Here is a 24,336-nt window from a genome sequence, read left to right as displayed (position 1 = left end):
TCCGGACTTATCTAGATGTTACACGTGTCAGATAGACGTAGACGTGGAGACTTCTGGAGACAGACATTACTATATGCCCATACACCAAATATTGTGTGCTATCTTTGGTTTTTTGCTATAATATTCTCTTTCGTTCGTTATTTGTGTTTAGAAATTACTTTTTTGTATAATTTAACTGTAGATTTGTTTTTGTATAATGTAATTGTAGAATTGAATTGGAATCTGTTAATAATGTAATGATGTTTCATATCATCATTTAGTTTTAAATTGTTATATAATTAAAATTTATTATTGACTTTTCATAATAATTACTTTAAAAAATATAACTAAAACAGATCTTTTCTTATATGGCGGTATACTGTAAAATATATTAAAAGTGTACAATAGAGGATCCAAGTCCAATTATATTAAAAGTTATTTCTAATTAATTGATAGAGTAAAAATATCTAAATGGAAACAAATGGAAGAGTGTACTAAAAAAATGATATAATATTAAGAAAAGGAGAGAGAAAAAAATCAATAAAAAAATATGGTAAGAAAATATTATAGAATAATATAATTTTCCTAACAGTTTTAAGCGTTTTGTTCCCGTGCTAATGTTTTTCAGGCGTCCTGTGGCATCTTTGAAGGGATAAGTCTCTTACTTCTTTAGTAACAAAGAAAAAAAGAAAGTAATCTCATAATGGCAGACTTAAATTATATTTTCACATGATGATAAAAAAAATTATATTTTCACAAAAATCATCTCATTTATTCTAATTGAATCCCTAGCCTCCCCGATTCTTGCTTCTTCACCCATCGTCCCAAGTCCAAACTTTAGATACATATTTCCGATATAAACAAAATTAATTAGTTATACATTAATTTAAAAAGTTAATTCTCATATTTAATTTTATTGAAGGATTTAATTCTGTCATAAATTAAAATAATTCTGACGGATTTTACTGACGGAAAATATATCCGTCGAAAATTAAAATTTTCCTAAAATAAAACCATTCCAGCCATAGTCAGTCCCTCATTCCCGTTGCTTTCTCCTTGAGTAGACCCTTGCCGTCGTCGCCCTCTGTTGCCGTCGCGCTGTGTCCACCACCCTCGCCGTCGCGCTTTGTCCATCGCCCTTTCCGTTGTGCTCTGTCCACCACCCTCAGTCATTCACCTTCACTTTGTCTAAAAAAACACACAGAATGGCGCGTCCCGGTCCCTGTCCCTGTCCGTTACAACCTGCGTTGCTTTTGGGCTCACCGTCTTTTCCCAACGCCATTGCTTGGTCTGACGACAACCTCATTGCCGTTGCTTCCGGTCACCTCGTTACCATTCTGGTACCAAATCCATGCCTTCACACCAATTTAAAAGTGCTATTCACTTTTTTTTTTGTTAGATAAGTTTGTTTATTTGGTTTTTCTTTCTTCTTTTTCAGAGACCGGACTTGCCTATTGGTGCGCCGCGAGGCGTGATTAAAGTCTCCCCGAGTGAGCCTCTTCCCATAGGGTTTGTAGAAAGAAAAGGTACTGCCATTACTGCAACCTTGTAAGTTTTGAAGATTACTTGTTAATAGTAGTCATGAGTCTTTTACTATGGCTGCTAAGGGCATTAGTGATTTCTATGAGCTATTTTATGCGTCCTATCTATAGTAGGAGTGTATTTGTGTGCTGTGTTTGTTACGTGTTGGACACCTGTTAGGAAGTCTCACATCGTCAGTCTCGATTCTTGGGGTGCAACTTATATATGTGTTGGACAACTTCACTTAGTGCCAATTGATTTTAAGCTGAAATTTAACATGGTATTAGAGCCTATAACCCATCTTGGTTCTTGGCTATTCTAGTAGGCTTGCCTGGTTTGGCTGGGATGAGGGGTTTTTTAGGAAGTCCCACATCACGTACCTTAGTTCTTGGGATGCAACTTGTATATTTCTTGGGCAACTTATAAGTGGAGGTACCCTTCACTTCATGAGCTAGTTTTTGAGGTTGAGTTGGGTCTAAGATCAAATTCTAAGATGGTATCAAAACCCTACAGGTTGTTTGAGATGTCTAGTTCTCAGTTTGAGCTTTGTGTTGAAAATCCCACATTAACTAGTGATATGACTCTAAATAATGTATATAAGTGGGTTTAACTTCAACCCTCACCTCATGAACTAGGTTTTGAGGTTGACTTAGGTCCAAGTTTAAATTATAAAATGGTATGAAAGCATATTCTAGTGGTTGTTATTGGGCCTGTTGTGCCACCCATTATTGATCATCTATAGATACTTAGTCCTACAAACTTCATGCTTGAGATGCCCAACCTTCCGTGTGAGGGGTGTTTGTTGGACATTCCACGTTGACTGATTATATGCCAAAATAGTACATATAAGTGGGGAGCCACCCTCATTTTATGAGTTAACTTTTGGGGTTGAGTTGGGTCCAAACCCAAATTCTAAGATCATGTGACATTATTATTATGAATCTTGTGCTTATAGTTAAAAATTTCATGTAGTGTTAACATGACTTTTATGTGTTGGAATTGAGATGTGCACAGATTTACTCTCTGGATGCCTCCTGCCGACGGCTTTGTATCGGGATGATAAGCCTGTTGCCCGATCAATATCATGGTCTCCGCTTGGCATGGCTGCAAATTCAGGGTATAAATTTTAGTTTTCCTAAATTCAGGGCATGGCTTCTCGAAGTAAACTATTACACTAGGCAGTCCTAATCTGCAAAATCAGATATTCGGAACCCAGAATCACCATTTCATGTGTTTTTTCTTCCACCATTTTGTTGTAGTAAAGTGTTATCAAATGGCGGCCATGGCGGAAAAGCGTGGCGGATTTTTGAAAAAACGCCACCGAATAGCGGTGGCGTTGCGGGTTGCAAATGGCGGCGCCATGGCGGAATAGCGGGAAAGGCGGAATAGCGGCCTTTTTTGTTTTTTTTCGTGGTAGGTGTTGGGCTGACCCGACCCAACCCTACCTGGTAATATATTTCAAAAGCGCAGCAGCACGACCCCGCAGCAGAAACAGAACAGCAGCACGACCCTGCAGCAGCCACCAGCAGCGACGACCGGCAGCAGCACGACCCCGCGAAGCAGCGACCAGCAGCACCACGAATGGCGGTGACGAACGGCAGCGCGAACGGCAGCACGACGCACGGAAGCACGATGGCGAAGACAAACGAACGTGGACGACAGAGTGGTGTGTTTTCTTTTTTTGTTTTTTGTTCTTTTGTTTGCTGTTTGACACTCATTTTTGATGTCTGCAGCTTTTTTTCACTTTTCTATTTGACACCCATTTTTTATTTTGTTTTCTGTTTGACACCACTTTTTTAGTTTATTTGAATGCAATCCATTGTTTTTTCAATTTGAATGAGTTTATTTGGTGTTGGTACTTGATAATTTTTAATTATATATATATGTATTTTTTTTTGTTCGCCATGACATCTGTCATTTTCCGCTACGCAATCTGCCATATTTTTATGGCGGATTTTTGGCTTTCCGTCATGAACCGCCATTCGCCATTAACAACATTGGTAGTAAGACTCTATGTACCTCCTAGAACTAGAAGGCAACGATAGAGTCATAGTCTTTTTGGTACTTATTGAATTGCTCTTGTAATTCTGGAGTAGGGGTTGTGTTGTGGCTAGGTAAGACTATCTTTGAAATGGTGATTCTAGGTTTTGAATCTCTGATTTTGCAGATAAGGACTACCTGCTGTCATAGTTTACTTCTAGCAGCATCACAGTTTGTCCATTCATGAAAAATGTTTTTTTTTTTTTTTATGGATTTAAAGATTTAATTTGCTACAGGTGCTTGATAGCTGTTTGCAACTCTGAAGGACATGTGAAGATTTATCGTCCACCTTTTTGTGATTACTGTGCTGAATGGATTGAGGTATGTGTGGTGGAAGTGGTTAACACTGCAGAGTTGTGATTGATGCCATCAACAAACTTGATTTTGAAACTGTAAACTATTGGATTCAACTATGATAATTTGGATAGGACTAAAACTACATATGGCTCTATATTTTCCTCTATATATTAAATCTATAGTACATAGATGACAATTATATAGAGCCAACATTTCATTGGAATAGGACCAATGCGGCTTATTGTGACACTTTTGACATGTGCTGGGGAAAGTATGTAATAGTTGTGACATGTTTATGGGGAGGCAATATTTTCTGATATGGGCATGGAAAAAATATGTAAGCATATAACTGGTTTTTGTGTAAATTGTTTTCATCATTCACTGGTAAAATCATGTATTAATGAGAAATGATCAATATTTCTTTACAAATATTGTGAATTTATTTAAATTATGTCATTTTTAAAAAAAAATTAATGTTGATGTATTTATGCTGTATTGTATCTTTAATTTTTAAGAATTTATGATATTCTGTATTTGTGTCGTATCATTCCTATGTTGTATTATGTATTTGGGCTTCATTCTATTTCCCATGTATGGATTTGTGCAATATAAAGAAATGAATATTTTTAATACTATGTGTACATTGTTGTAAGTAAATATGCCATTCTTCGTATTCTGTTCAGGTGGTGGACATAACTAAAAGTTTGTATGACTATTTTCAATGTACTGAGTTTCGAGGTACAAGGTTTGCTTCATTGGATGTATCTGATGTAAGTTATCTTATTCATCCATGTTCTTGGCTTTTATTGGTTTTCTTTTTGTAAATATCCTTCGGGTGAATTAGTTAGCAAGACAGGTCATGCTTGTGATCTGTTTCCTCTTTATTCCTTATTTATCAACGTCTGACATCATCCATTAGCTGCCAGTAGAAAAGCCAAGATAAGCTTATAGCATGTGAAAGACTGTTTTAAGGGACACATGTGAAGTGTGCATGAACTAGTTTTATATTACTTATATTATTTATGTACCTAGTTTAATGTGCATATATACAAGCATTTGTATATTATATTTGTGCATAAATTTTGTTTCTCCCTTATAGGCAATTAAGTTTTATCGCTGTTTCAATGTTTGTGCAATGGCATTTACTGGATCCGGAGATTCTAATGACGGACTTTTATTGCCATCAAATTGTGAGCATGAAAATGCTTGCTCTAGCCCCTAACCTTAGTTATCTTTACAACATTTTTTCATGCAAATCAGGTGTTAAGTTCTACTGGAAAAAATTCATTAAAGAGCCATCTAAAACATCCCTATGATTTGTGTTTATTTGATTGTTAGGTGACTAATATTGTATTGTTCCTTCAGAAAAATTCATCAGATCAAACAGATTCTATGTATGAAGAAAATGGGACATTGTTAAGTGCTGATCAATATGCTTCGCGTAGTGCAATGCTATGTTCACTTGTTGTTTCATGGTCTCCCTTGCTGCGTTTAGCATCTGAATTGTATCCAGTTTGTGATTCTGTTAGTCTGCTTGCTGTTGGCGGGAAGTCTGGTAAAATTTCTTTATGGAGATTTCACCCAACAGATTGTTATACCATTGAGGACAGAGAAGTCCCAACTACTGTGAAGTTTGTTGGTCTTCTTCAGGCACACAATTCATGGGTTACAACTATAAGTTGGCTGTTGTTTGCTTTTGATTCTTCGAATCCTCAAATTTTATTAGCTTCCGGAAGCTCTGATGGGAGGTGAGTTAAGTATACTTCTGCAAATGTGTTATATCTGTGGTCAATCTGTTTTTATTGTTTTATCTTGTTAAGCTACTGATTTACACATGGATCTTGTGCCCGATTTTTTATTGGTGCTTTATCTGCATCATTGTAGTAAGGATTGGAATGCACTCAATGATACCCAATTTTTTTTATCTATGTGAGAAGAGAGAAATAAAGATTTTATATTCTGAATTTGCTTTAGCTCATTTACCACTCAGTCAAGTGATCTATTTATAATAGGAATAATGAATAACTACTATTTTCAAGAGAACTACTTCCTAAGATACAATGAACTCAGCTTAACACAATTACTAAGCTACTTTAAAAAGTAATAATAAAAAATGCTCTTATTTCCAACACTCCCCCTCAAGCTGGAGAATAGTTGTTTTCCATTCCCAGCTTGCATATAATTATTTCAAAGTCTGAATTGCAATCCTTTGGTAAGAATTTCTGCAAGTTGACCTCGTGAAGGTACATATGGTGTGCAAATCCAACCACAATCAAGCATTATGTACTCAGATAAACACAATAGCTGAGCTACTTGGAAAGTAATAATCATTAAATGCTCCATTTCCGGCAATCTAATCAAAATTCATCTGGTTTCTCCTTATCTATATAATAATCACTTTGATATTAGCAATATTGATATTACTTGACAGGAAAAGGTACTTTCAAAAATTGATATGATAATATGTTAATTCCAACTATTTCTGGTCTTTTTGATATTAGTGTTCAATAACCTGTTCTTGGGACACATGAATGTTAACATTTATATCCTACATATATTGAATGCTTTGAAACTTGTCTCGTTAACTTGAAACTGAAAATATGTCTTTCATTCTTGCCATTCATCCATTATAACTGTTCAAGCATTCTAAATCTCTTAGTTGTCTCACGAAAATAGATATTCATGCCTTGATTTTAATGCTTCTTAAAGGAAGAAGCTAAACTTGTCTTTTATTACGTAAGGGCAGAGAAAGATTATATGATGTTTGATTAATCAACTAAATCACTCATGGTTTACCCTATGTATGCTTAGAAGATCAGATGTTGTAGACTAATCCCTAGAAAAATCCACTTTCAAACTTTTGACCTTGATATCATTCATTCAAGAATCTCACATTGGCAAATGACAGTGCATTTCCCTCATACTCCTAATTGGATTGACTTTTTGTGGTGTATTACATTTTGTGCCTAATATCTTAGTTTAGCTGAATGTATCATGTATGTTCTTTGCAGTGTGAAGATTTGGTTGGCTGACAATGACAAATTGCTGAAATCATCAAAAGTGGATCAAACTTCCTTCTCATTATTGAAGGAGGTACTTGCTATGTGTATTTTCAGCATCACTTTTCATTTCTCACTCTTTATTGTGAATAATTCCTTTATGCAACTTTCATTCCAAAATAGGTTATAACTGTCAATGCTGTCCCAGTTTCTGTACTTTCAGTAACCACACATGTTCAATACCCTTCCAAGATGCTTTTAGCCACGGGCAAAGTTTCTGGTTCATTTGAAATATGGCTATGTGACATATCTTCTGGGGAATTTGATAAGCTTGGCTCATATAATGCACATGATTTGGTTGTAAGTTTTTTTTCCCTCTTTTTATTTTTATTTTTTTGGGTGATAGTTGGAAAAAAAGGCCATATTCCTATGCTGATTTCTGCATTTTTTTAAATTTCTCAAGGTTACAGGTTTGACCTGGGCATTCGGTGGAAGATTTTTGTACAGCTGTAGCCAGGTTATAATCTTTTCCTTAGGTGATTTGACCATTTTCCTATCAAAGTATGATTGAATTTAACTACATGGCAAAAAAGAAAATCATAGTTATGTGGACATAAATATGTTGCATAGTCCTTACCAAGTTTCCTCACCATTTGTATCTTCTTTTTTATTTTCTACCTGTGTTTAAACTTGATTTGTTAATTGTCTTGATTATGGATTCCAGCTGGGTCCTTGCTGATTAGAAATTAGAAAGATAAAAGGAAAGGGGTGGTAGAAATACAGAAATTTTTTGGAGAGAATTTGGAAAGTTACTTAATTTGTGATTTTGTATTTCTGAACTGATTCCTAAGGTATCTGACTACATAAGTTCCACATATAGCTACAGAGACATTTGTCAGATTTGTAAGTGTCTGAAGTCTGTTACAACAAATTCCAGAACCTTAGAAGTTAGAACCTTATATAACTAACTGTGGTTAACTAAAACAGCTTTACGACTGGCATTATGCATAACATGAGCTACACAAAACTCTTCGACATCATGTAAGATATACTCCATAATTGCCCCCCCAAAGTCAGGTTGGGTGAACAAGTGCAAGCTTGTCAAACACTATTTGTTTCTCGTGAAGGGACAACAAATGGCAAAGGAGTTAGAGCTTTAGTAGTAAGAATATTTGCTTATTAGTCTGGAGATGGATCATGGTACACTAACATGCTTTTATTTAGTACCTTTCTGCACATAAAAAGTGCCCAATTTTGTATGCTTTGTCCTGGAGTGACGAACAAGATTGTGCGAGAGACTGTACTAAGGTTGTCACAGTAGATCTTTGGAGTCTGAAAAAACTCAGAAGAGATTGAATCCATAGGATTTCAGCTTCAGTACTCAGCCTCAGTGCTGGACTGGGCCACTAAATTCTGTTTCCTGGGCCACCACAAAATTAAATTGGGGTCAAGATATATACAAGCACCTAAAGTGGACATCTTATCATTCATCTATATATGAGGCCTAGTTTTCATCACAGAATGCAATAAGAGGTGGCTGTTGAGCAGGAATAATTTGAATTAGTGGACCATTGTTAACTGTTCCATTGTCTCAGTATTCTCTTCACTGCTTTTGAGTGTTTGTCCAATATCTGGGACAAAAACTGACCTGCTTTGTTCACTGCAAAGCTAATTTCTAGTCTAGTAATAGTGGCATACTGTAGTGTCCCCACTAGGGACCTGTATAAAGTTGGGTCTTCCAACATAACTGGACCCAAAACAGGACAGTTTGTTGTTGCCCACCATAGGGGTAAAGATGCCTTTTGCCTGTCATCTTGGCTTCCACTAGTAAGTCTTGGATATACTTGGATTGGGATAGAAGGAGGGAGCCATCGCGGAGATGCTGAACCTCAATCCCAAGGAAATAGTTTTGAGAATCCACACACTTGTCCCTTATGAAGATGGAGTAACCTAGGAAGACACATCCATTTGATCTGAAGGACATTTTATTTGGATTATAAGGTCCAAGTCTGAGAAATGGAAATCAAGTGAAGCCAAAACACCTTTAAGAATGTGTAATTAGGATATTGATTATAAAGTTTGAAATATGGGGATTGTGATTGAAGTGCAGAAGAGGGCAGTCTGTTAATAAAATTGCAGTGAGAATTGAGAAAGGCATGGTACCGAAACTGCAAGGGAAGCTTAGCATGAGCCCGGAGTAGGATAGCTGTTTCTACTATAATTATGTGTTTCCTTTTTACTGACTCATTTTGAAGATGAGTGTAGGGACAATTGAGTCTGTACAATTTCCAAAACTGAACGGAATGGGACAAAACTCCCCACCCCAATCTGTTTGAATGGCCCGAGTTTAGTGTTAAACTACAATTCAACTGTAGATTTAAACTAAGGAATTAGTTGGAATGTGTCAGATTTGTGTTTTCAAAAGATAAATTTGCATGTGAGAAAATAATAGTAGCCACTAGTGACCCAGTGGTGCTCCCCATAAAATCAGTAAAGACTAGTTCAAGAGGAGCACTATAAACAGTAGTTGAAGCAGTGGAGGGCGGTGTGCCTTACCAAAACAATATGAAGAACAACAATCATTCGAAGTTTTATTAGGTATTGTCATGTTACAAGTTTTGAGAGTTCCCCATAAGGCATCATGATGGGAATGACCTAATATATAATGCCATACGGTATACATGCTTACTGTTCTAGAATTTGAAACTCTCAACTCATTTCATGGTTTCAACTGGTTAGTTTTCATAATGAAGCAAAAAGTTGTCATCAAGAATGACTAGTTTTATGTTTAACTTAACTGGAGAGTTTTAAAGCAAGAATAGATAATTAGATTATGCATTAAACTTTTTACAGTCTAAAATACAATAATACATTCAGCAAGATGTTGCATGTCCCTCTTTCATTTTTCTTGTATGGTTGCCAAGATATCTTTTAATTTTTATTGGTGCTTTTGATGTGCATTGATTAGATGTATTTATGATGGATGAATTGCTGTTTAAATGTTGATAGGATAATTTAGTGAGGAGCTGGATTTTGCATGAGAATCGTCTTGATGAAGTAACTCTCGTTTCTGATATGCCTCATGACAGTTCAATCTGCGTATGTTGTTACTATCCTTTTTAGTTTCTATCTCCTTTTCAGTATGATCTTTGTTTTTTTCCTACTATATCATTTTTTTTTTCTTGCAGATTTCAAGAGAGGCATTTGATTCATGTTTTGGTGTCGCAGTGTCCCCTGGAAATCTTGTCATTGCTACTGTATGATATTTTCTTTCCATTTTAGCTTTTGCATTTGTATATCAATCCTTGAACTATTCATATATTTTAATGCATCAAAATGATGTGGTTCTTAAATACCCAGATATTGTGTATTAGAATGCCACATATGTACAACTTGTACTGATTAACATATAATACAATATTATTTTCGCTGAGTGAAAAAAAAAAGAATGCCACATATATCTAGGAAACTAAAGAAAGGGATAAATTCACAAAGTTTGTCAGTAGTAACTTATTATTTATTCCTTTATTCTTTGTAGCTAATAGGTGACTTTGTAGTTCACCATTGATTCTTTAACCCTACTTAAGAGAGGGCCTACAATTTATGTTAATCTTAAGTTCCAACCTGCTAACTATGTTTAAGTTTTTTCAAAGAAGCATTATGTTGAATGGGTTGATTGATAATTCTCAAATTTAGAAGGAATAATATTTTATTTTTCTCATCAGAATTATGAGGTCATTGGACCTATATGTACATGAGTCTGCTGGCTATTTTAGGATATATGGAAACTAATTCTAGGGAGACAAATCCTTATAATTATGGGATTTATTCTAAATACATAATCCTAGTATTAATAGCCATATACAGCTGTGATAGAGAATAAAAATACAATCAGGGATAAAATATAAACTTTCCTAAAATACACACTAAGTAACACGATTTTGACACTCCCCCTCAAGCTGGTGAATAAATGTTCTCCATTCCCAGCTTGGATATAATTCTTTCAAAGTTGATACAGTTCAGCCCCTTGGTGAGTATATCTGCAAGTTGATTTTGAGTGGACACATATGGAGTGCAAATCAAGCCATTGTCTAGCTTTTCTTTGATAAAATGTCCACCTCAATATGTTTGGTTCTATCATGTTGCACTAGATTGTGGGCTATACTAATTGCAGATTTATTGTCACAATATAACCTCATAGGTTCATCCCACCTTATCTTTAAGTCTTCCAATATAATCGTCAGCCATAGAAGTTCACATATTCCTTGGGCCATTGCTCGTAATTCTACTTCAGCACTTGATCTAGCTACTACACTTTGTTTTTTGCTCTTCCAAGTCACCAAGTTTCAACCAAGGAAAGTGCAGTATCCAGTAGTTGATCTCCTATCCACAACTGACCCAGCATAATCTACATCCGTATATGCTTCAAGACTTACAATCTTGTTTCGTTTGAACAAAATCCCTTTTCCTGGAGTCCCTTTTAAATATTGAACAATTCTAAGGGCAGCTTGTAAATGTGCTTCCTTTGGTTGGTGCATAAATTGACTAATTAAGCTTACAACAAAAGCAATGTCTGGCCTAGTATGGGATAAGTAAATAAGTCTGCCCACAAGTCTCTGATACATTTCCTTGTCCACGGCAATATCCTCCTCTGCACTTCCTAACTTGATGTTTGGATCAATTGGAGTACTTGCTGGTCTGCAAGCTGTTTTACCTGTTTCTTTAAGCAAGTCAATGATGTATTTTTGTTGAGATATGAAGATTCCTTTTAGAATGAGCTACTTCAATTCCCAAAAAATATTTAAGTCTCCCTAATGTCTTAATCTCAAATTCTGTGGCAAGGCATTGACTTAACTCTTGCTGCTCCCTTTTGTCATCCCCAATTTCAGGTCCAAATGTCATATTCGGAAGCATTAGAGGCTCATCTTCCTCTATTACATTCTCCCCCTAAAGATGAGGTTGCTTGAAGTAGCTTTCTTGTTCGTTGAATGTGACATCCCTTGACACATAAAATCTTCTTGATGGAGGGTGAAAGCATTTGTATCCCTTTTGTGTGATTGAGTACCCTAAGAATACACACTTGACAGCCCTAGGATCTAGTTTTCCCCTTTCATTACTATGAACATGTACAAAGGATACACACCCAAATATTCTAGGTTGGAGTTTTTTTTTTGCACAGCAAAAATACTTAATATTATAAATATGGTTCAGCACTAGATGTACTAAAAAGTACAACATATATCATAGGCAGTGGGAGTCACTGCCCAATAAAGGGATAATACAATGACAGAATATGTCAACCCCCCCTAGAAAATCCCTCCCTCAAATTAGATGACCATTGGTTGAAGTGGACATTAAAGTCCTTCTCCATACATCTTAACCACGACCAGGTATGGAATAGAGCCTCGTCCATGACTTTTTCGGGAGAAAAGAGCTGGTTGTTGAAGACCATACTGTTTCTATGCTTCCAAATGGTCATAGGCAGAGCTATCCAAAGAGCTTCCCATCTTTTATCTGTGCTTCTTTGCAAATTCCAGTGTGAGAACTGCAAGAAATGATTCTTTGGATCTATAGGGAAAGGACCCACCCTATTGACCCAGCTCATGGCCTCCCATCAAAGGATCCTAGTTTTTGAACAGTTGAACATAACATGACTGGTAGTTTCCTCTTCAGAATCACATAAAGGGCAGGTATATGATGGCAGGTCCACCTGTCTTCTTCTCAAATTAGCCCTGGTAGGTATCCTATTTTTGAAAAGTCTCCATGAAAATGCCTTTGCTCGAGGAGGGATATGTAAAGACCAAACTATCTTCGCTGCACTGTCATCAGGAACCTCCCTGTCATGCTGCTGCAACAGTCTATATGCTGACTTTGTAGAATAGACACCGTTAGGGTCAGGTTTCCAAGTTAGAGAATCCCCACTGGTCTGGATAATTAGAACACTATCAAGCTCTGCCAGGAAATCTGCTGCCATTTGGATTTCATGGTCGAAAAGATTCCTCCTCCAATTTAATTTCCATTCCCACCTCTCTGCTACCAGAGTCCCCATTGAATTGATAGTAGAGGATTGTTGTCCACTGATATGATACAAAGTGGGGTATTTCTGTTGAAGGGTCAGATTATGATGTAGCCACTTATCCTTCCAAAAACTAATTTTATCTCCCGATCCCAGCTTCCACTTCAGGTGATTGCAAATTGTGTTGCTCTGCTGCTGCTTGAAGATAACCTTGAGGTCTTTCCACCAAGGAGAGTCTAAACTGCAGTTCCTATCAGAAATCAAATCCCTCCAACCACCATATCTAGACAATAGAATTCTGGCCCACAACTGATTCTGATTATTTTCCAACTCCCACCCCCATTTAGCAAGCAAAGCCTCATTGAATTTAATCAAATCTTTGATCCCTAACCCACCTTTACTCTTAGGTAGGCAGACTATGTCCCACCTCACCCAGGGAATCTTGGTGGAGTCTTGGAGGCTGCCCCATAAAAAATTCCTTTGTATAGATGTAATCTTTTGCACCACAAGCTTAGGAATCTTGAAGAAGGATAGCAAATAAATGGGTAAGGCTTGTTAAGACTGAATTAATGAGGGTTATTCTACCCCCCATTGATAGATTTCTTTGCTTCCATTTTGTAAGTTTAGCCTCGAATTTGCTAATAATGGGCTGCCACACAAACCTACTTTTAGAGCTCACCCCTACAGGAATTCCAAGGTAAGAGAATGGAATATCCATTTGACTACAATTGAGAGAAAATGCTGCCTCCCTACACCAGTCCTCCGATTTGCCCAAACACCCAAATTTGCTCTTATTGTAGTTTATCTTAAGACCAGAGACCAATTCAAAGCTTTTCAGGATACACTTTAGAATTTTAACATTATCATTAGTGGCAGCCCCAAAGAACAAGGTGTCATCAGCATATTGAAGAATATTAACTTCCTCTTTTTTCTTTCCCACTTGGTAGCTGCTGAAGAGATTTTTTTCTACTGCAGATCTCATCAATCCAGTAAGGCCTTCCACTACTATATTAAATAACAAAGGTGCAAGAGGATCACCTTGCCTTAAGCCTCTCCTAGGAACAAATTCCTGAGAAGGACTTCCATTAATTAAAATGGAAATAGATGCAGAAGATAAACAAACATTAATCCATTTCCTCCATTTTTCACAAAAGCCCAGCCTCAACAGCATATAATCTAAAAAACCCCAAGAAACCGAGTCGTAAGCTTTTTCAAAATCCACTTTGAAGACCATGCAAGGTTTTTTCTTTAATTTGGCCTCAGCTATGACTTCATTGGCAATCAATACACCATGGAGAATGTGCCTCCCCTTCATAAACGCTGTTTGCCTTTCATCAATAAGATGAGGCAGCACAAGGGCCAGCCTTTTAGCCAGAATTTTGGCCACAATTTTATAAGTACAACCAATGAGAGATATGGGCCTATAGTCATCAAGGGATTGAGGGTCTTTGATCTTTGGGATGAGAGCTATAAACGAGGCATTGCTGCCTTTTGGAAAGGAGGCATTAAAATAAAACTCATCCATGAACCTTATAAGGTCAGGTTTCAAAGTCTCCCAAAAAAGCTTAATGAAGTTGAAATTTAGCCCATCCGGACCAGGGCTTTTGTCCCCACCGCAGTCCCACACAGCTGATTTGATCTCCTCTGCTGAAAATCTAGCTACAAGACTTTCCTTTTCTCTTTGAGGAAGAGAAGGAAATTGCACCCCATCTAGAGTTGGCCTCCTAATGTTCTCCTCAGCAAATCTGCTGTTAAAGTAATGAACAGCTGCAGATTTCACACTTCTAGGATCCTGCACCCAAACTCCATTTATGAGAAGCCCTTGAATAGCATTTTGACTCCTTCTGTAATTAATCAATCTGTGGAAATAATTGGAGTTGCTGTCCCCTTCTTTTAACCACTTCACTCTAGCTTTTTGTCTTAGCATAGATTCAACTGCAAAGGCTGCATTCCAAAGTTGTTCCTGGAGAGATTTTCTGAGGTTGACTTCATCTTGAGATAAGATTCTGTTAGTGAATCCATCCTCCAAAGCATTGAGCTCCTTCAAATCAAGGATTTTCCTAGAATTGATATGACCCTGAGAAATACTCCACTGCCTGATTTTCTGCTTAATGAATTTGATTTTCTGTTTCAGGGCTAAGCCCCCCCATCCTGGAGGGTGATAATTACCCCATTCAAGATTCACCAAATCCTGGAACCCTTTATCCTTTAGCCACCAGTCCATAATTCTGAGCGGTTTAGGCCCCCAATCAATGGTTCTAGCCTTCAAAAGGATAGGACAATGGTCAGAGAAATCCCTTTCCAACACGAATTGAGTAGAATCCGGCCATTGGGACAGCCACTCATCAAAGAGTAAGAATCTGTCCAATTTGCTCATAACACTGCCATTAGGTCTACACCATGTGAATCTCCTCCCAACAGACCTAACCTCCTCAAGCTCCATATCTGAGATCCATGAGTTAAAATCAGACATGCCAAGAGTAGCATCCCTTGTCTGAGATGAACTGAACCTCTCCTCTCGATGCCTTATGGAATTGAAGTCTCCCAAGACACACCAAAGGCCTGCTTGATGGGATGATCTCAGCTGCAGCAAATCATTCCACTGCTCTCTCTTCCTTTGAAGATCACAGGGGGCGTATACATTAATAATAGTGACCCTCTTGTCCTCCTTTAACCACATGCCTTCCAACATTATGAAACCTCTCCCCAGCACCCGCCTATCAACCGCAAAAGATCCATTATTCCAAATGCACAAAAGACCACCAGCAGTGTTAGAGGAAGGAAGACATTCCCAAGAAGCACTGCTATCACCCCACAGGTACTGACAAAGATAAGCATCAACAGAATCCTTTTTTGTTTCTTGAATACAAAGAACATCTATGTTGTTAGCCATGGTCAATTTACGGATAGCTGACCATTTGACACCACTTCCCAGCCCTCTAGAATTATATGACAAAATATTCATGAGGCATTATCTTCATATCCCAGCACAGCAACTGTTTGAGGAGGACTTTCAATGTTGCCCATATCAGTCTTCAACTCTGCACCACTACTATTAGCATCTGCAAAAAAGACTCCCAGTTCCTTTGCTAAGTCCCGATAATCATCATCCTTATCCTCCATTTCATTCTTATTGGGACAGGTTGCAGGGGAAGAGCTTTGGTGAGGATTATGCTGTTTTGGAGACTCCAGGACTTCATTCGGAAAACACGAGGCAGCATTGTGATTGTGGTTACTGGAATTTTCAGCAAAATCCAGAGTCTTTGGGTTAATCTGCTTCCCCCTGACTTGGGCCCATTTCTTAGACAACCCCTTTTTTCTTGAGTATACCTGCAAGGTGCTTGCAGGTTTTTCCTGCTGAATAAATCCCTGGTTCAAAGGGGTTATAGATCTGTGAAGGCCCATATTAGGATTAGGCCCAACTAAGTCCACCATGTCACGTGACTTATTAAGCAACTCGTCCACAGACCCGTTGCTGAAATTTTGAAAAGTCTCCCCCACGAGACCTTGGTCCACGGTATAAGGCACCCCTATTTGATCTTCCTCTGTGATGGGCAGAAGCCGTTGAAGGCAATCTTCCCCTTTTTGCGAAACCAGGCATTGTACTCCTGCGGGCTGACTTTCCAAAACCATGATTTTTTCTGCTGCTTTACACCTAGGTTGCCTTCTTCAAGGCTTGTCTCGTTTCCATTTTCAGCTTCGGAATGGCTAATAGCTTTACCCAGTCCTTGATCCTCTCCACTGCGGGTAATATCCAAAGGGCTATCCCTTTGACCGTTGGATTTTACCAATCTTTGCCGGACTGGGTTGTCGCCGTGCATTTCGAAGGTGGTAAGAGGCGGTGAACTGTCCGTCGGCCATGACTGCACGGTGTCGGTATCGTCACCGACGGAGAGGATTTCCTCCGATGACCCCCATACACTTCGACGGTGCCTTGCACAAGCTACCCCCTCGTTGCAGTTCTCCTCCACGATTGAAATCGTGTAATCATCCCCTCCTATATTAGCCGTGATGGTGTGCTCAACTATCGGCAACCATGGAGTTCTGACCAAAACCCGAGCTCTGTCAAGCCTTTGCATGTCTTCAAAGTTATCATCAACCTCGATCAAATCGCCCACTTCCGCGACTATTTTGCGTATATGATCAATACTCCATGCCACTAAGGGGATACCCCAGCATTGCACCCAAATCAGTCTGGTGGCTGGTTTGAGCTTCGGGTTCCATTTCTTCAATTCGTAGAACACAGTTGTGCCGTGGTTGGATTCTTCAGTAATCAGGTCATGGGCCTTTGTGTCAGAGAGCTCGATAAGGAGAACCCAGTTATCTCCTAGGTATTTCGACGATACTTCTGCACCAAGGTTCCACGAGAGATCTTCATCAACTCGTTCAAATACCTGCGGTTTCTTCGGTCTTCCTACCCAGGTATGTGCGTATCTATTCTTCATCTCCTCCGAAATCTCGAGAGTAATAGAAGAATGTGTTCTCCCACGTGTCATCGTCAAGGGGGGGGGGGGGTACAGCTTTTTCGTTCCTTGTTCTCTTCATATGAAGTGACAACCTCTGCGTATGATCTCTTCATGTTTTGCTCTGCTGCCATGTTGCTCCGCAGGATATCACCCTCCTTATACCCCTTATGGTTGGCCCCAGTTAGATCCTTTTCTTTCCTTCCTCTCCCATACTTTGGGATATTCACGTGCAGCTTGAGACCCCCGACAATCATGTTGTCTAATTTTCTTTCCATGTGACTCACGTTGGAGATTCCTTTAAATCTGACGAAACCGTATCTTCTTCCTTGTTTGTTTCGTTGTCTAGGGATGAAAACCTCCCGCACGTCCCCCAACTGCTTGAAGTGGAACCACAGCTGCTTCTCCGATGCTTCCTCCGGGAATCGAGTGAAGTAAAATGTCGTGACATCAGATTTGTCACGCCAGTTTACTTGATAGTGGCTACGTTGCTCATCAACCCTTCGTTGCCGCCAACCGCCGTGACGTTGGCCGAGGCCCTCGCTCAGGTGCTTCCATCCACGCTGTCTCTCTCTCTTTCGGTTCCTCACTGTTATCCACTCGTAATCCCTTGCTGTGTCTCTCTCAAAGTTTCTCTCACGCCCAGTGGCTTTGTCTCTCTGTCTCTCATTCTCTCTCTCAATCTCTCTCTGTCTCTCATACACTCTCTCTCTCGCTCTCTCTCTCTCACTCTTTCTCATTCCAAGATAGTAACTTGTACCTTCCATTCTAGGTTGGAGTTTATTTGTAGGGTTCAAGTGTGGGTAGAATGAGGATAGGACTTGCATGGGATTTTTTGATTCTAAGATTTTTGAGGGTAACCTATTGATTAGGTAGGTGGCAGTAAGGAGGGCTTCCCCCCAAAATTTTTTAGGGACATGATTTTGAAAAAGAAGAGCTTGAGTTTGGTCTAGTAAGTGTCCATTTTTCCTCTCAGCAATCCCATTTTGTTGAGGTGTTTTGACACATGATGACTCATGAATGATACCTTCCTTTTGACAAAAGAAAATAAGCCCATGATTAAAGTAATCTTTGGCATTATCGGATCTAATCCTCTTAATGCTAACACCAAACTGATTTTTTACCATGGAGAAAAAATGCTGAACCACAGAGCTGACATCGGATTTTTGTTTTAGTAAGAAAACCCATGTGACACGAGTACAATCATCTATAAAGGTAAGGAACCAACAGGCACCAGAAACATTTTGGAGAGTTGAGGGACCCCACACTTCAGTATGAATTAAATAAAAGGGAAAAGTGCTCATATTATTACTAACTGGAAAAGGTACACACTTGTGCTTAACAAGCTCACACACTTCACAATGGAGACTTTCCACATCTAATTTGCTAAAAAGGGAAGTGAATAACGATTTTATGACTCTAAAGGAAGGATGTCCAAGACGACAATGATGTAGGAAGACCTTCTCCCTGTTGGTCTTTATTGAATCAGAGAAAAAAGAGTTGCTATTTTCCAGGTCTGGTGGCAGATTCGGATTGTCCAAGTAATACAGGCCATTCCATTCTCTAGCATGTCCAATCATCCTCCCCGAGTTCTTGTCCTGTAATATACAAGAATTGCTATAAAAAACAACATTACATGAGAGATCTTTTGTGAGTTTTTGTATAGAAATCAGATTGGTGGACAGCTTAGGAACATGAAGGACATTTTTTAATGTTATGGATGGGCTTATTTGGACCTCCCTTGTCCTGCTGCAGTTATAAGAGTTCCATCTGCTGTGGAAATTTTCTTGTTGCTAGGACATGGAGAATATGTGGAGAAGTATATGGGTAGAGGGGTCATGTGGTCTGTGGCTCCAGAATCCAATATCCAGTAGTGGGTAAATGGTGTATCTGAAGCATTAAGTCCATAAGAAAATGGAAACTTACCAAAATATGTTAAAGAGCATGTACCTGTGGGCTTCTCCAATTTACTAAGGAAGGATCTTATCCTTTCTATCTCTTCATGATTTAGCTGAACAACCTCTTTGCTATGTCCAACATTAGCAGTGTGTGCTTGCCCTTGTCCTCCCCCTTTTTTTGGACCTCCTTTCTGCCCCCATTCTCAACTTGGGGGGTTTTCCATGTAATTTCCAGCACTTCTCCCTTGTGTGGCGTGGCTTGTTGCAGTAGGTACACCAGACTTCCTCGTGTTTTTTTCTCCATATTGGAAAATCTGTTTTTCTTCTGGTTAACAGCAATGAAGGCTGCGATGAGTAATGAAGGCAGCAATGAAGGCTGCGATTTGTAATGATGGCAGCAATGAAGGCTGCGATAGGTTTCAAGGTTGCGCAGCAATGAGGGCTGCGACTTAGGGTTTCATGCACGGTCAGAGGCTCCTAAGGATCAGGAGCTCTGATACCATCTCAAATTTAGAAGGAATAATATTTTATTTTTCTCATCAGAATTATGAGGTCATTGGACCTATATGTACATGAGTCTGCTAGCTATTTTAGGAAATATGGAAACTAATTCTAGGGAGACAAATCCCTATAATTATGGGATTTATTCTAAATACATAATCCTAGTATTAATAGTCATATATAGCTGTGATAGAGAATAAAAATACAATCAGGGATAAAATATAAACTTTTCTAAAATACACACTAAGTAACACGATTTTGACAATAATTGACTAAATAACAAGAAGTGGTGCAGGAGAAACAAATATGTTGCCATTGGCAATTTCATTTTCAGTTTTAATATCTTTATTTATTTATTTATTTTGCTCGGTTTAATCAGTGCTTTGCTGGCTGTTAGTTACGTATATTCACATGAAATTCTTGTCCTTGCTTTTGCTTTGACCATATATTATCTAATTTCTGATTATTATTGCTTGTTATTGCAGGTTCATTGTCTTGATGTTGAGAAACTGAATCGAATGTATGAAGGAAGGTATAAACATGATTCTCAAGTTATCATTTTCTTGCCTTCTTTTCTGGTTGAGTATGTGGCGAGACAGAGTGAGATGGGGGCTCAGATAAATGCATGTTTTTCCTAGTTAATTATAATTTGGCACCAATTGAAAGTATAATTATACAAAATTGCAACTCAAGTCACTCAGTCCAAAGTAGGAAAAGGATGCCAATGGATAGAAATCTTGAATATTTGTTACAATGATTGTGCTGCCATTTGACCTTGGAAGTTGAAACAAGGAACATTTGTAACTTAATGTTTATACTATTAAGCTAATTTTCTTTTGTACCCATTGTCTTTTACTAAATATAGGTTTCTTGAAAGAAATATTACAAATGTGAAAATTTGACATTCTTCTTGAACTTTGGACAGGATTCTGAGGGCAGCTATTGAATACTTTTGGATTGGTGGGCTACAAGTGGATGTTCAGCTGAAATCTCCCTTTTCATGTTACATTGAAGGAAATTCCAGTTATGTGGAGAAAGAATTAACTTATTGGGGAACCAATATCATATGGTCTTTAAACCAATATCAATGTCATGATAAGCCTCTGGTTCTTTGGGATATAATTGCAGCATTATCAACATTCAAGGATAACAATTTAAAATATGCAGAACATTTACTTATTAAGTGGATCTCATCATCTTTTCTACAATTAGATATGGACCTTTATCCTGAAAAAGTTTTATCATTCTTCTCTTCAAGCTTGTCTGACATTCCTTCTCGACTACTACACTTGCTCAATATAATCTGTAGACGAGTAATGTTAGCAGAGCTGGATGCTGATCAAATAACTGGAATACACAAAAACTTTCAAAAGCTGGAAGAGGTATGTCCTGCCATGGAAAAACAAATTACTAAGTGGACAAAAGTTCTTCTAAGCAGTGAAAGAGAGCTCCGTGAAAGGCTTGTGGGTTTTAGTTTTTCTGCTTTCCGAACTAGCATGTCCAATCCAGAAACAAATTCCAAATCTGGTTGTTGGTATCCTGTTGGACTAGCACAGATGGAACAATGGATTGCTTTAGATCAGGAACATATACATGACCAGTTAAAAGCCATTGCATCAGAAGTTAAGCATGAGAAAAGGTACTTTTTAGATTTTAGATATTTTAGATATTGTTTCTTTTTCCTATATGTCTTACAGTATAATTAATTTATTTTTCATAGCTTTGCTTATGCACATGAACTTTTTTTGTCCTGGAATTGAGGATAACCAGATGTAAATCTGAGTAACATACATTAGTATTGTTTCTTTTTCCTATGTTATACTGCATAATTTATTTTTCATAGCTTTGTTTATGCACACGAACTTTTTTTGTCCTGGAATTGAGGATGACGAGATGTCAAACTGAGTAACATAGATTAGTATTTTCATCCAAAAGGTGGAGATACACAATCTAGTTGTACTATGGAATCCACCTACCATAAAACTTGAAAGAAAGTAATTCTCAAAATTGTAGAATAGCTTGGTGGAATATTAACACGATACCGAAACCAAATGGTATCCTTTCTAGATTCATATTACTCACCAATAAGAGTAGTCCATTGCAGCTCATTCCCATTCCTTTCTTTTGGTTTCAGTTAGTTTGCCTGAATTAAAAATTATTTGCTCTTTGTGCTCATAACAAAATAAGAATTTTGTAGTAATTATTGAAGCAAAATTTTGGGGAAGGGGCCCATAATAAATTTGGGACAAAAATTGCAAAAAGAATTCTTGATAAAAAATTCAAATCAGAAGTGGTAACGCTGCTGGGTTTTGATGTTAAATTATGAGTAACCAACTAACCATTTATTAACATAGTTATTAATTTGAGAGGTTAATTATTCATATAGTATTTTTTTAAACTTTTCCTTTTGTTTTTTGTGCACATCTTATCCTTAATGTTAACTAGTAAGTTCTTGTTCATAAATAATTTCCTACACCAGTACAAAACTGTGTAGTGTTTACATAATTTTCCCCACTTACAACCATAAACTTGTTACCAATCTCGTAAAATAGTCATACTATTTTGTGGATTTGGTTCAGAGCTTCAAATGTGCTTACAGTATTGTGTTTGTGCAGGTTTCTGAGCAGTAGATGTTCAGCAGTGGAGACATGTAGTTTTTGTTCAGCATCTGTTCCATTTGAATCCCCTGAATTTGGTTTTTGCCAAGGTGAAAATTCTACTAGTGGTGATGTTAAGAATCACAGGTTATTGAGATGTGTTGTTAGTATGCAGGTTTGCCCCACTACTCCCCTATGGTATTGTGTTTGTTGCCATAGGTCAGGGTTTAGATTGGCACCAGAACCACTTTTTAGAATGTCTTCATTTCATCTAGATTCAGACTCTTCCTCTAAATCTTTCACTCAAGCTGTATCCTCAAAACCATTCTGTCCTTTTTGTGGGATACTGCTACGGAGAAAACAACCAGACTTTCTACTTTCTCCTACTCCTGTATAAGAATATTTAATAATTATTTTTATATAAGTAGTTTATTTTGGTTGAGAGGTTGTCATGCTTTTATCTCAAATGCATATTTCAGTTTAATCTGGTTGTTTGGAATCTGATTGGTTATGATCAACAATCATATTTTCTTCAAAAGCTCTTGGGAAGTTGCAAAATAAAAAAATGCAATTATTTTCCCAAAAATTAGATAATCCGAATACACTAATTGTTAATTTAATCCCCTGCATGATAAGGGGGGGGGGGGGGGGGGTGATTACTTGTATAGAACCGTTGGTTTCATTGAAAATATTTTAAAGGTTCATCATTATTAGTGTGTAGATATTAGAAAACAAATGTAGCTCATGCAGCATATTCTCAATGTTATCCAGAGGATTAAAAGAGTGATCTTTTAGTTTGCCATGCAAACTCCTCTTGATCATGTGCTATGAACCCTTTGGTAACCACCAGCCAGATACTGTTTGAATCTTGACTTGAGACAAAAAAATCATAATCACACTTTTAAAAGGTACATCGCAAATATTTATGCAGACCTACCTCACTTTGGGGGCTATTTTATCCCATAACCCAAGAAATCAAGTGTTCACGGCATTTTCAATGGATGGAAGACTTATTAACAAAAATAGAAGATAAAAAGAAGTAAAAAGACTTTTCAAAGTTTAATCATGGAGGTAGAAGCTAAAGAGGGTTTACCTAAATCAAAGTTCAATCCAAGAATTGTCTCATTTATCATTTGAAGATTATTTCAGTAAACTTAAGAGGATAAAATTAGTCCAACACAAAATATTCAAGACATATCTGTGGGCTGGAGTTTGTTTGGATGGATTATTTAGTTTTTGGGTTGAATGCTTAATCAAACCTATTTGCTTATTTTCATGTAATTTTTGTTCTTAATTTTGGGGGTATAAGTTCAAATGTATTTTCGTCTTTCCTAGGTTAGTTTTTAGTGTTTTTGAGCTTTCTCAGTCATTATGATGGTTAATGGGACTTAATGAGTCATTGTGATGGTTAGTTGGGAGTAAAGGCTTAGTGAAAAATAAATGCCTAGTGGAAGTCACTACTTGTACTCTAAGTATTGTTCAGCATAACCTATAAATAGGAGTCTCTTGTAAGCTTCAAGGTGACTTTTTTGATTAATCAAATTGAGTGTTTCTCTATTATGAGAGTTTTATAGTGTTGGTTCTACCGACAAGTCACAGTTAGGATTAAGTTCCTTTTTTTATCTTATCCTTGTTTTCAAGACGACCGTAAGTAGATTCGTTTAAAAAACTTGTTAACTTCTCCTTATTATTTGAATTAAGACATAATTAATAATACAATTTATTCAAAATTCTATATAAGTAAATTAGTTTTTTTTTTAAATAAAAGGTAGGTGAGCTCCCTACAAGTTTCTCTAACCCAAACAAAAATGAAATTGAATTTTAATTATCTATACTTGTCTCTTTTAAACCTACCTCCAAACTCGACATGCCTAGGCCAAAGATGTAATTAATCAAATTTTTTTATCACAATTCAAAATTTCAAATAGGTTTATTAATTTTAAACTATATTAGCCTTATTAGCAACTCGTACAATTAATTAACCAGATTATTATTAATCATAAGTTTCTCTTCAGTGTCTCTATA

At 37.5% G+C, this 24,336-nt stretch overlaps 1 protein-coding gene across 3 annotated transcripts; it reads left to right on the top strand.

The window, feature by feature from the left end:
- Window positions 1–953: 953 nt before the first annotated feature.
- On the top strand, window positions 954–22,755 carry LOC114384970. Of its 3 annotated transcripts, XM_028344841.1 has the most exons (14): window positions 954–1,319; window positions 1,418–1,505; window positions 2,515–2,617; window positions 3,777–3,861; window positions 4,521–4,607; window positions 5,203–5,585; window positions 6,849–6,930; window positions 7,020–7,196; window positions 7,300–7,353; window positions 9,846–9,935; window positions 10,025–10,093; window positions 20,200–20,246; window positions 20,640–21,353; window positions 22,330–22,755. In XM_028344841.1, the coding sequence occupies exons 1-14, from the start codon at window positions 1,185–1,187 to the stop codon at window positions 22,706–22,708; spliced, it is 2,493 nt and encodes an 830-aa protein (XP_028200642.1). In that variant the 5' UTR covers window positions 954–1,184; the 3' UTR covers window positions 22,709–22,755. The 3 variants fall into 3 exon arrangements, with proteins under 3 accessions (XP_028200642.1, XP_028200644.1, XP_028200643.1); XM_028344843.1 differs by lacking the exons at window positions 954–1,319; window positions 1,418–1,505 and adding an exon at window positions 2,765–3,166 and having other exon boundaries at window positions 2,513–2,617; XM_028344842.1 differs by lacking the exons at window positions 954–1,319; window positions 1,418–1,505 and adding an exon at window positions 2,760–3,166 and having other exon boundaries at window positions 2,513–2,617.
- The last annotated feature ends 1,581 nt before the right edge of the window (window positions 22,756–24,336 follow it).

Source organism: Glycine soja, chromosome 14 (assembly GCF_004193775.1).
Source record: "Glycine soja cultivar W05 chromosome 14, ASM419377v2, whole genome shotgun sequence".
NCBI lineage: Eukaryota > Viridiplantae > Streptophyta > Magnoliopsida > Fabales > Fabaceae > Glycine > Glycine soja.
Note: the sequence above shows the minus strand (reverse complement) of the source record. Positions and strands in the feature narration are given on the sequence as shown.

Bases quoted from the DNA above. Each gene is read 5' to 3' on its own strand.
- LOC114384970 (XM_028344841.1), top strand. From the start codon at position 1,185: ATGGCGCGTCCCGGTCCCTGTCCCTGTCCGTTACAACCTGCGTTGCTT. The intron at 5,586-6,848 runs GTGAGTTAAGTA...TGTTCTTTGCAG, and splicing joins TCCGGAAGCTCTGATGGGAG to TGTGAAGATTTGGTTGGCTG. The intron at 9,936-10,024 runs GTATGTTGTTAC...TTTTTCTTGCAG, and splicing joins CTCATGACAGTTCAATCTGC to ATTTCAAGAGAGGCATTTGA.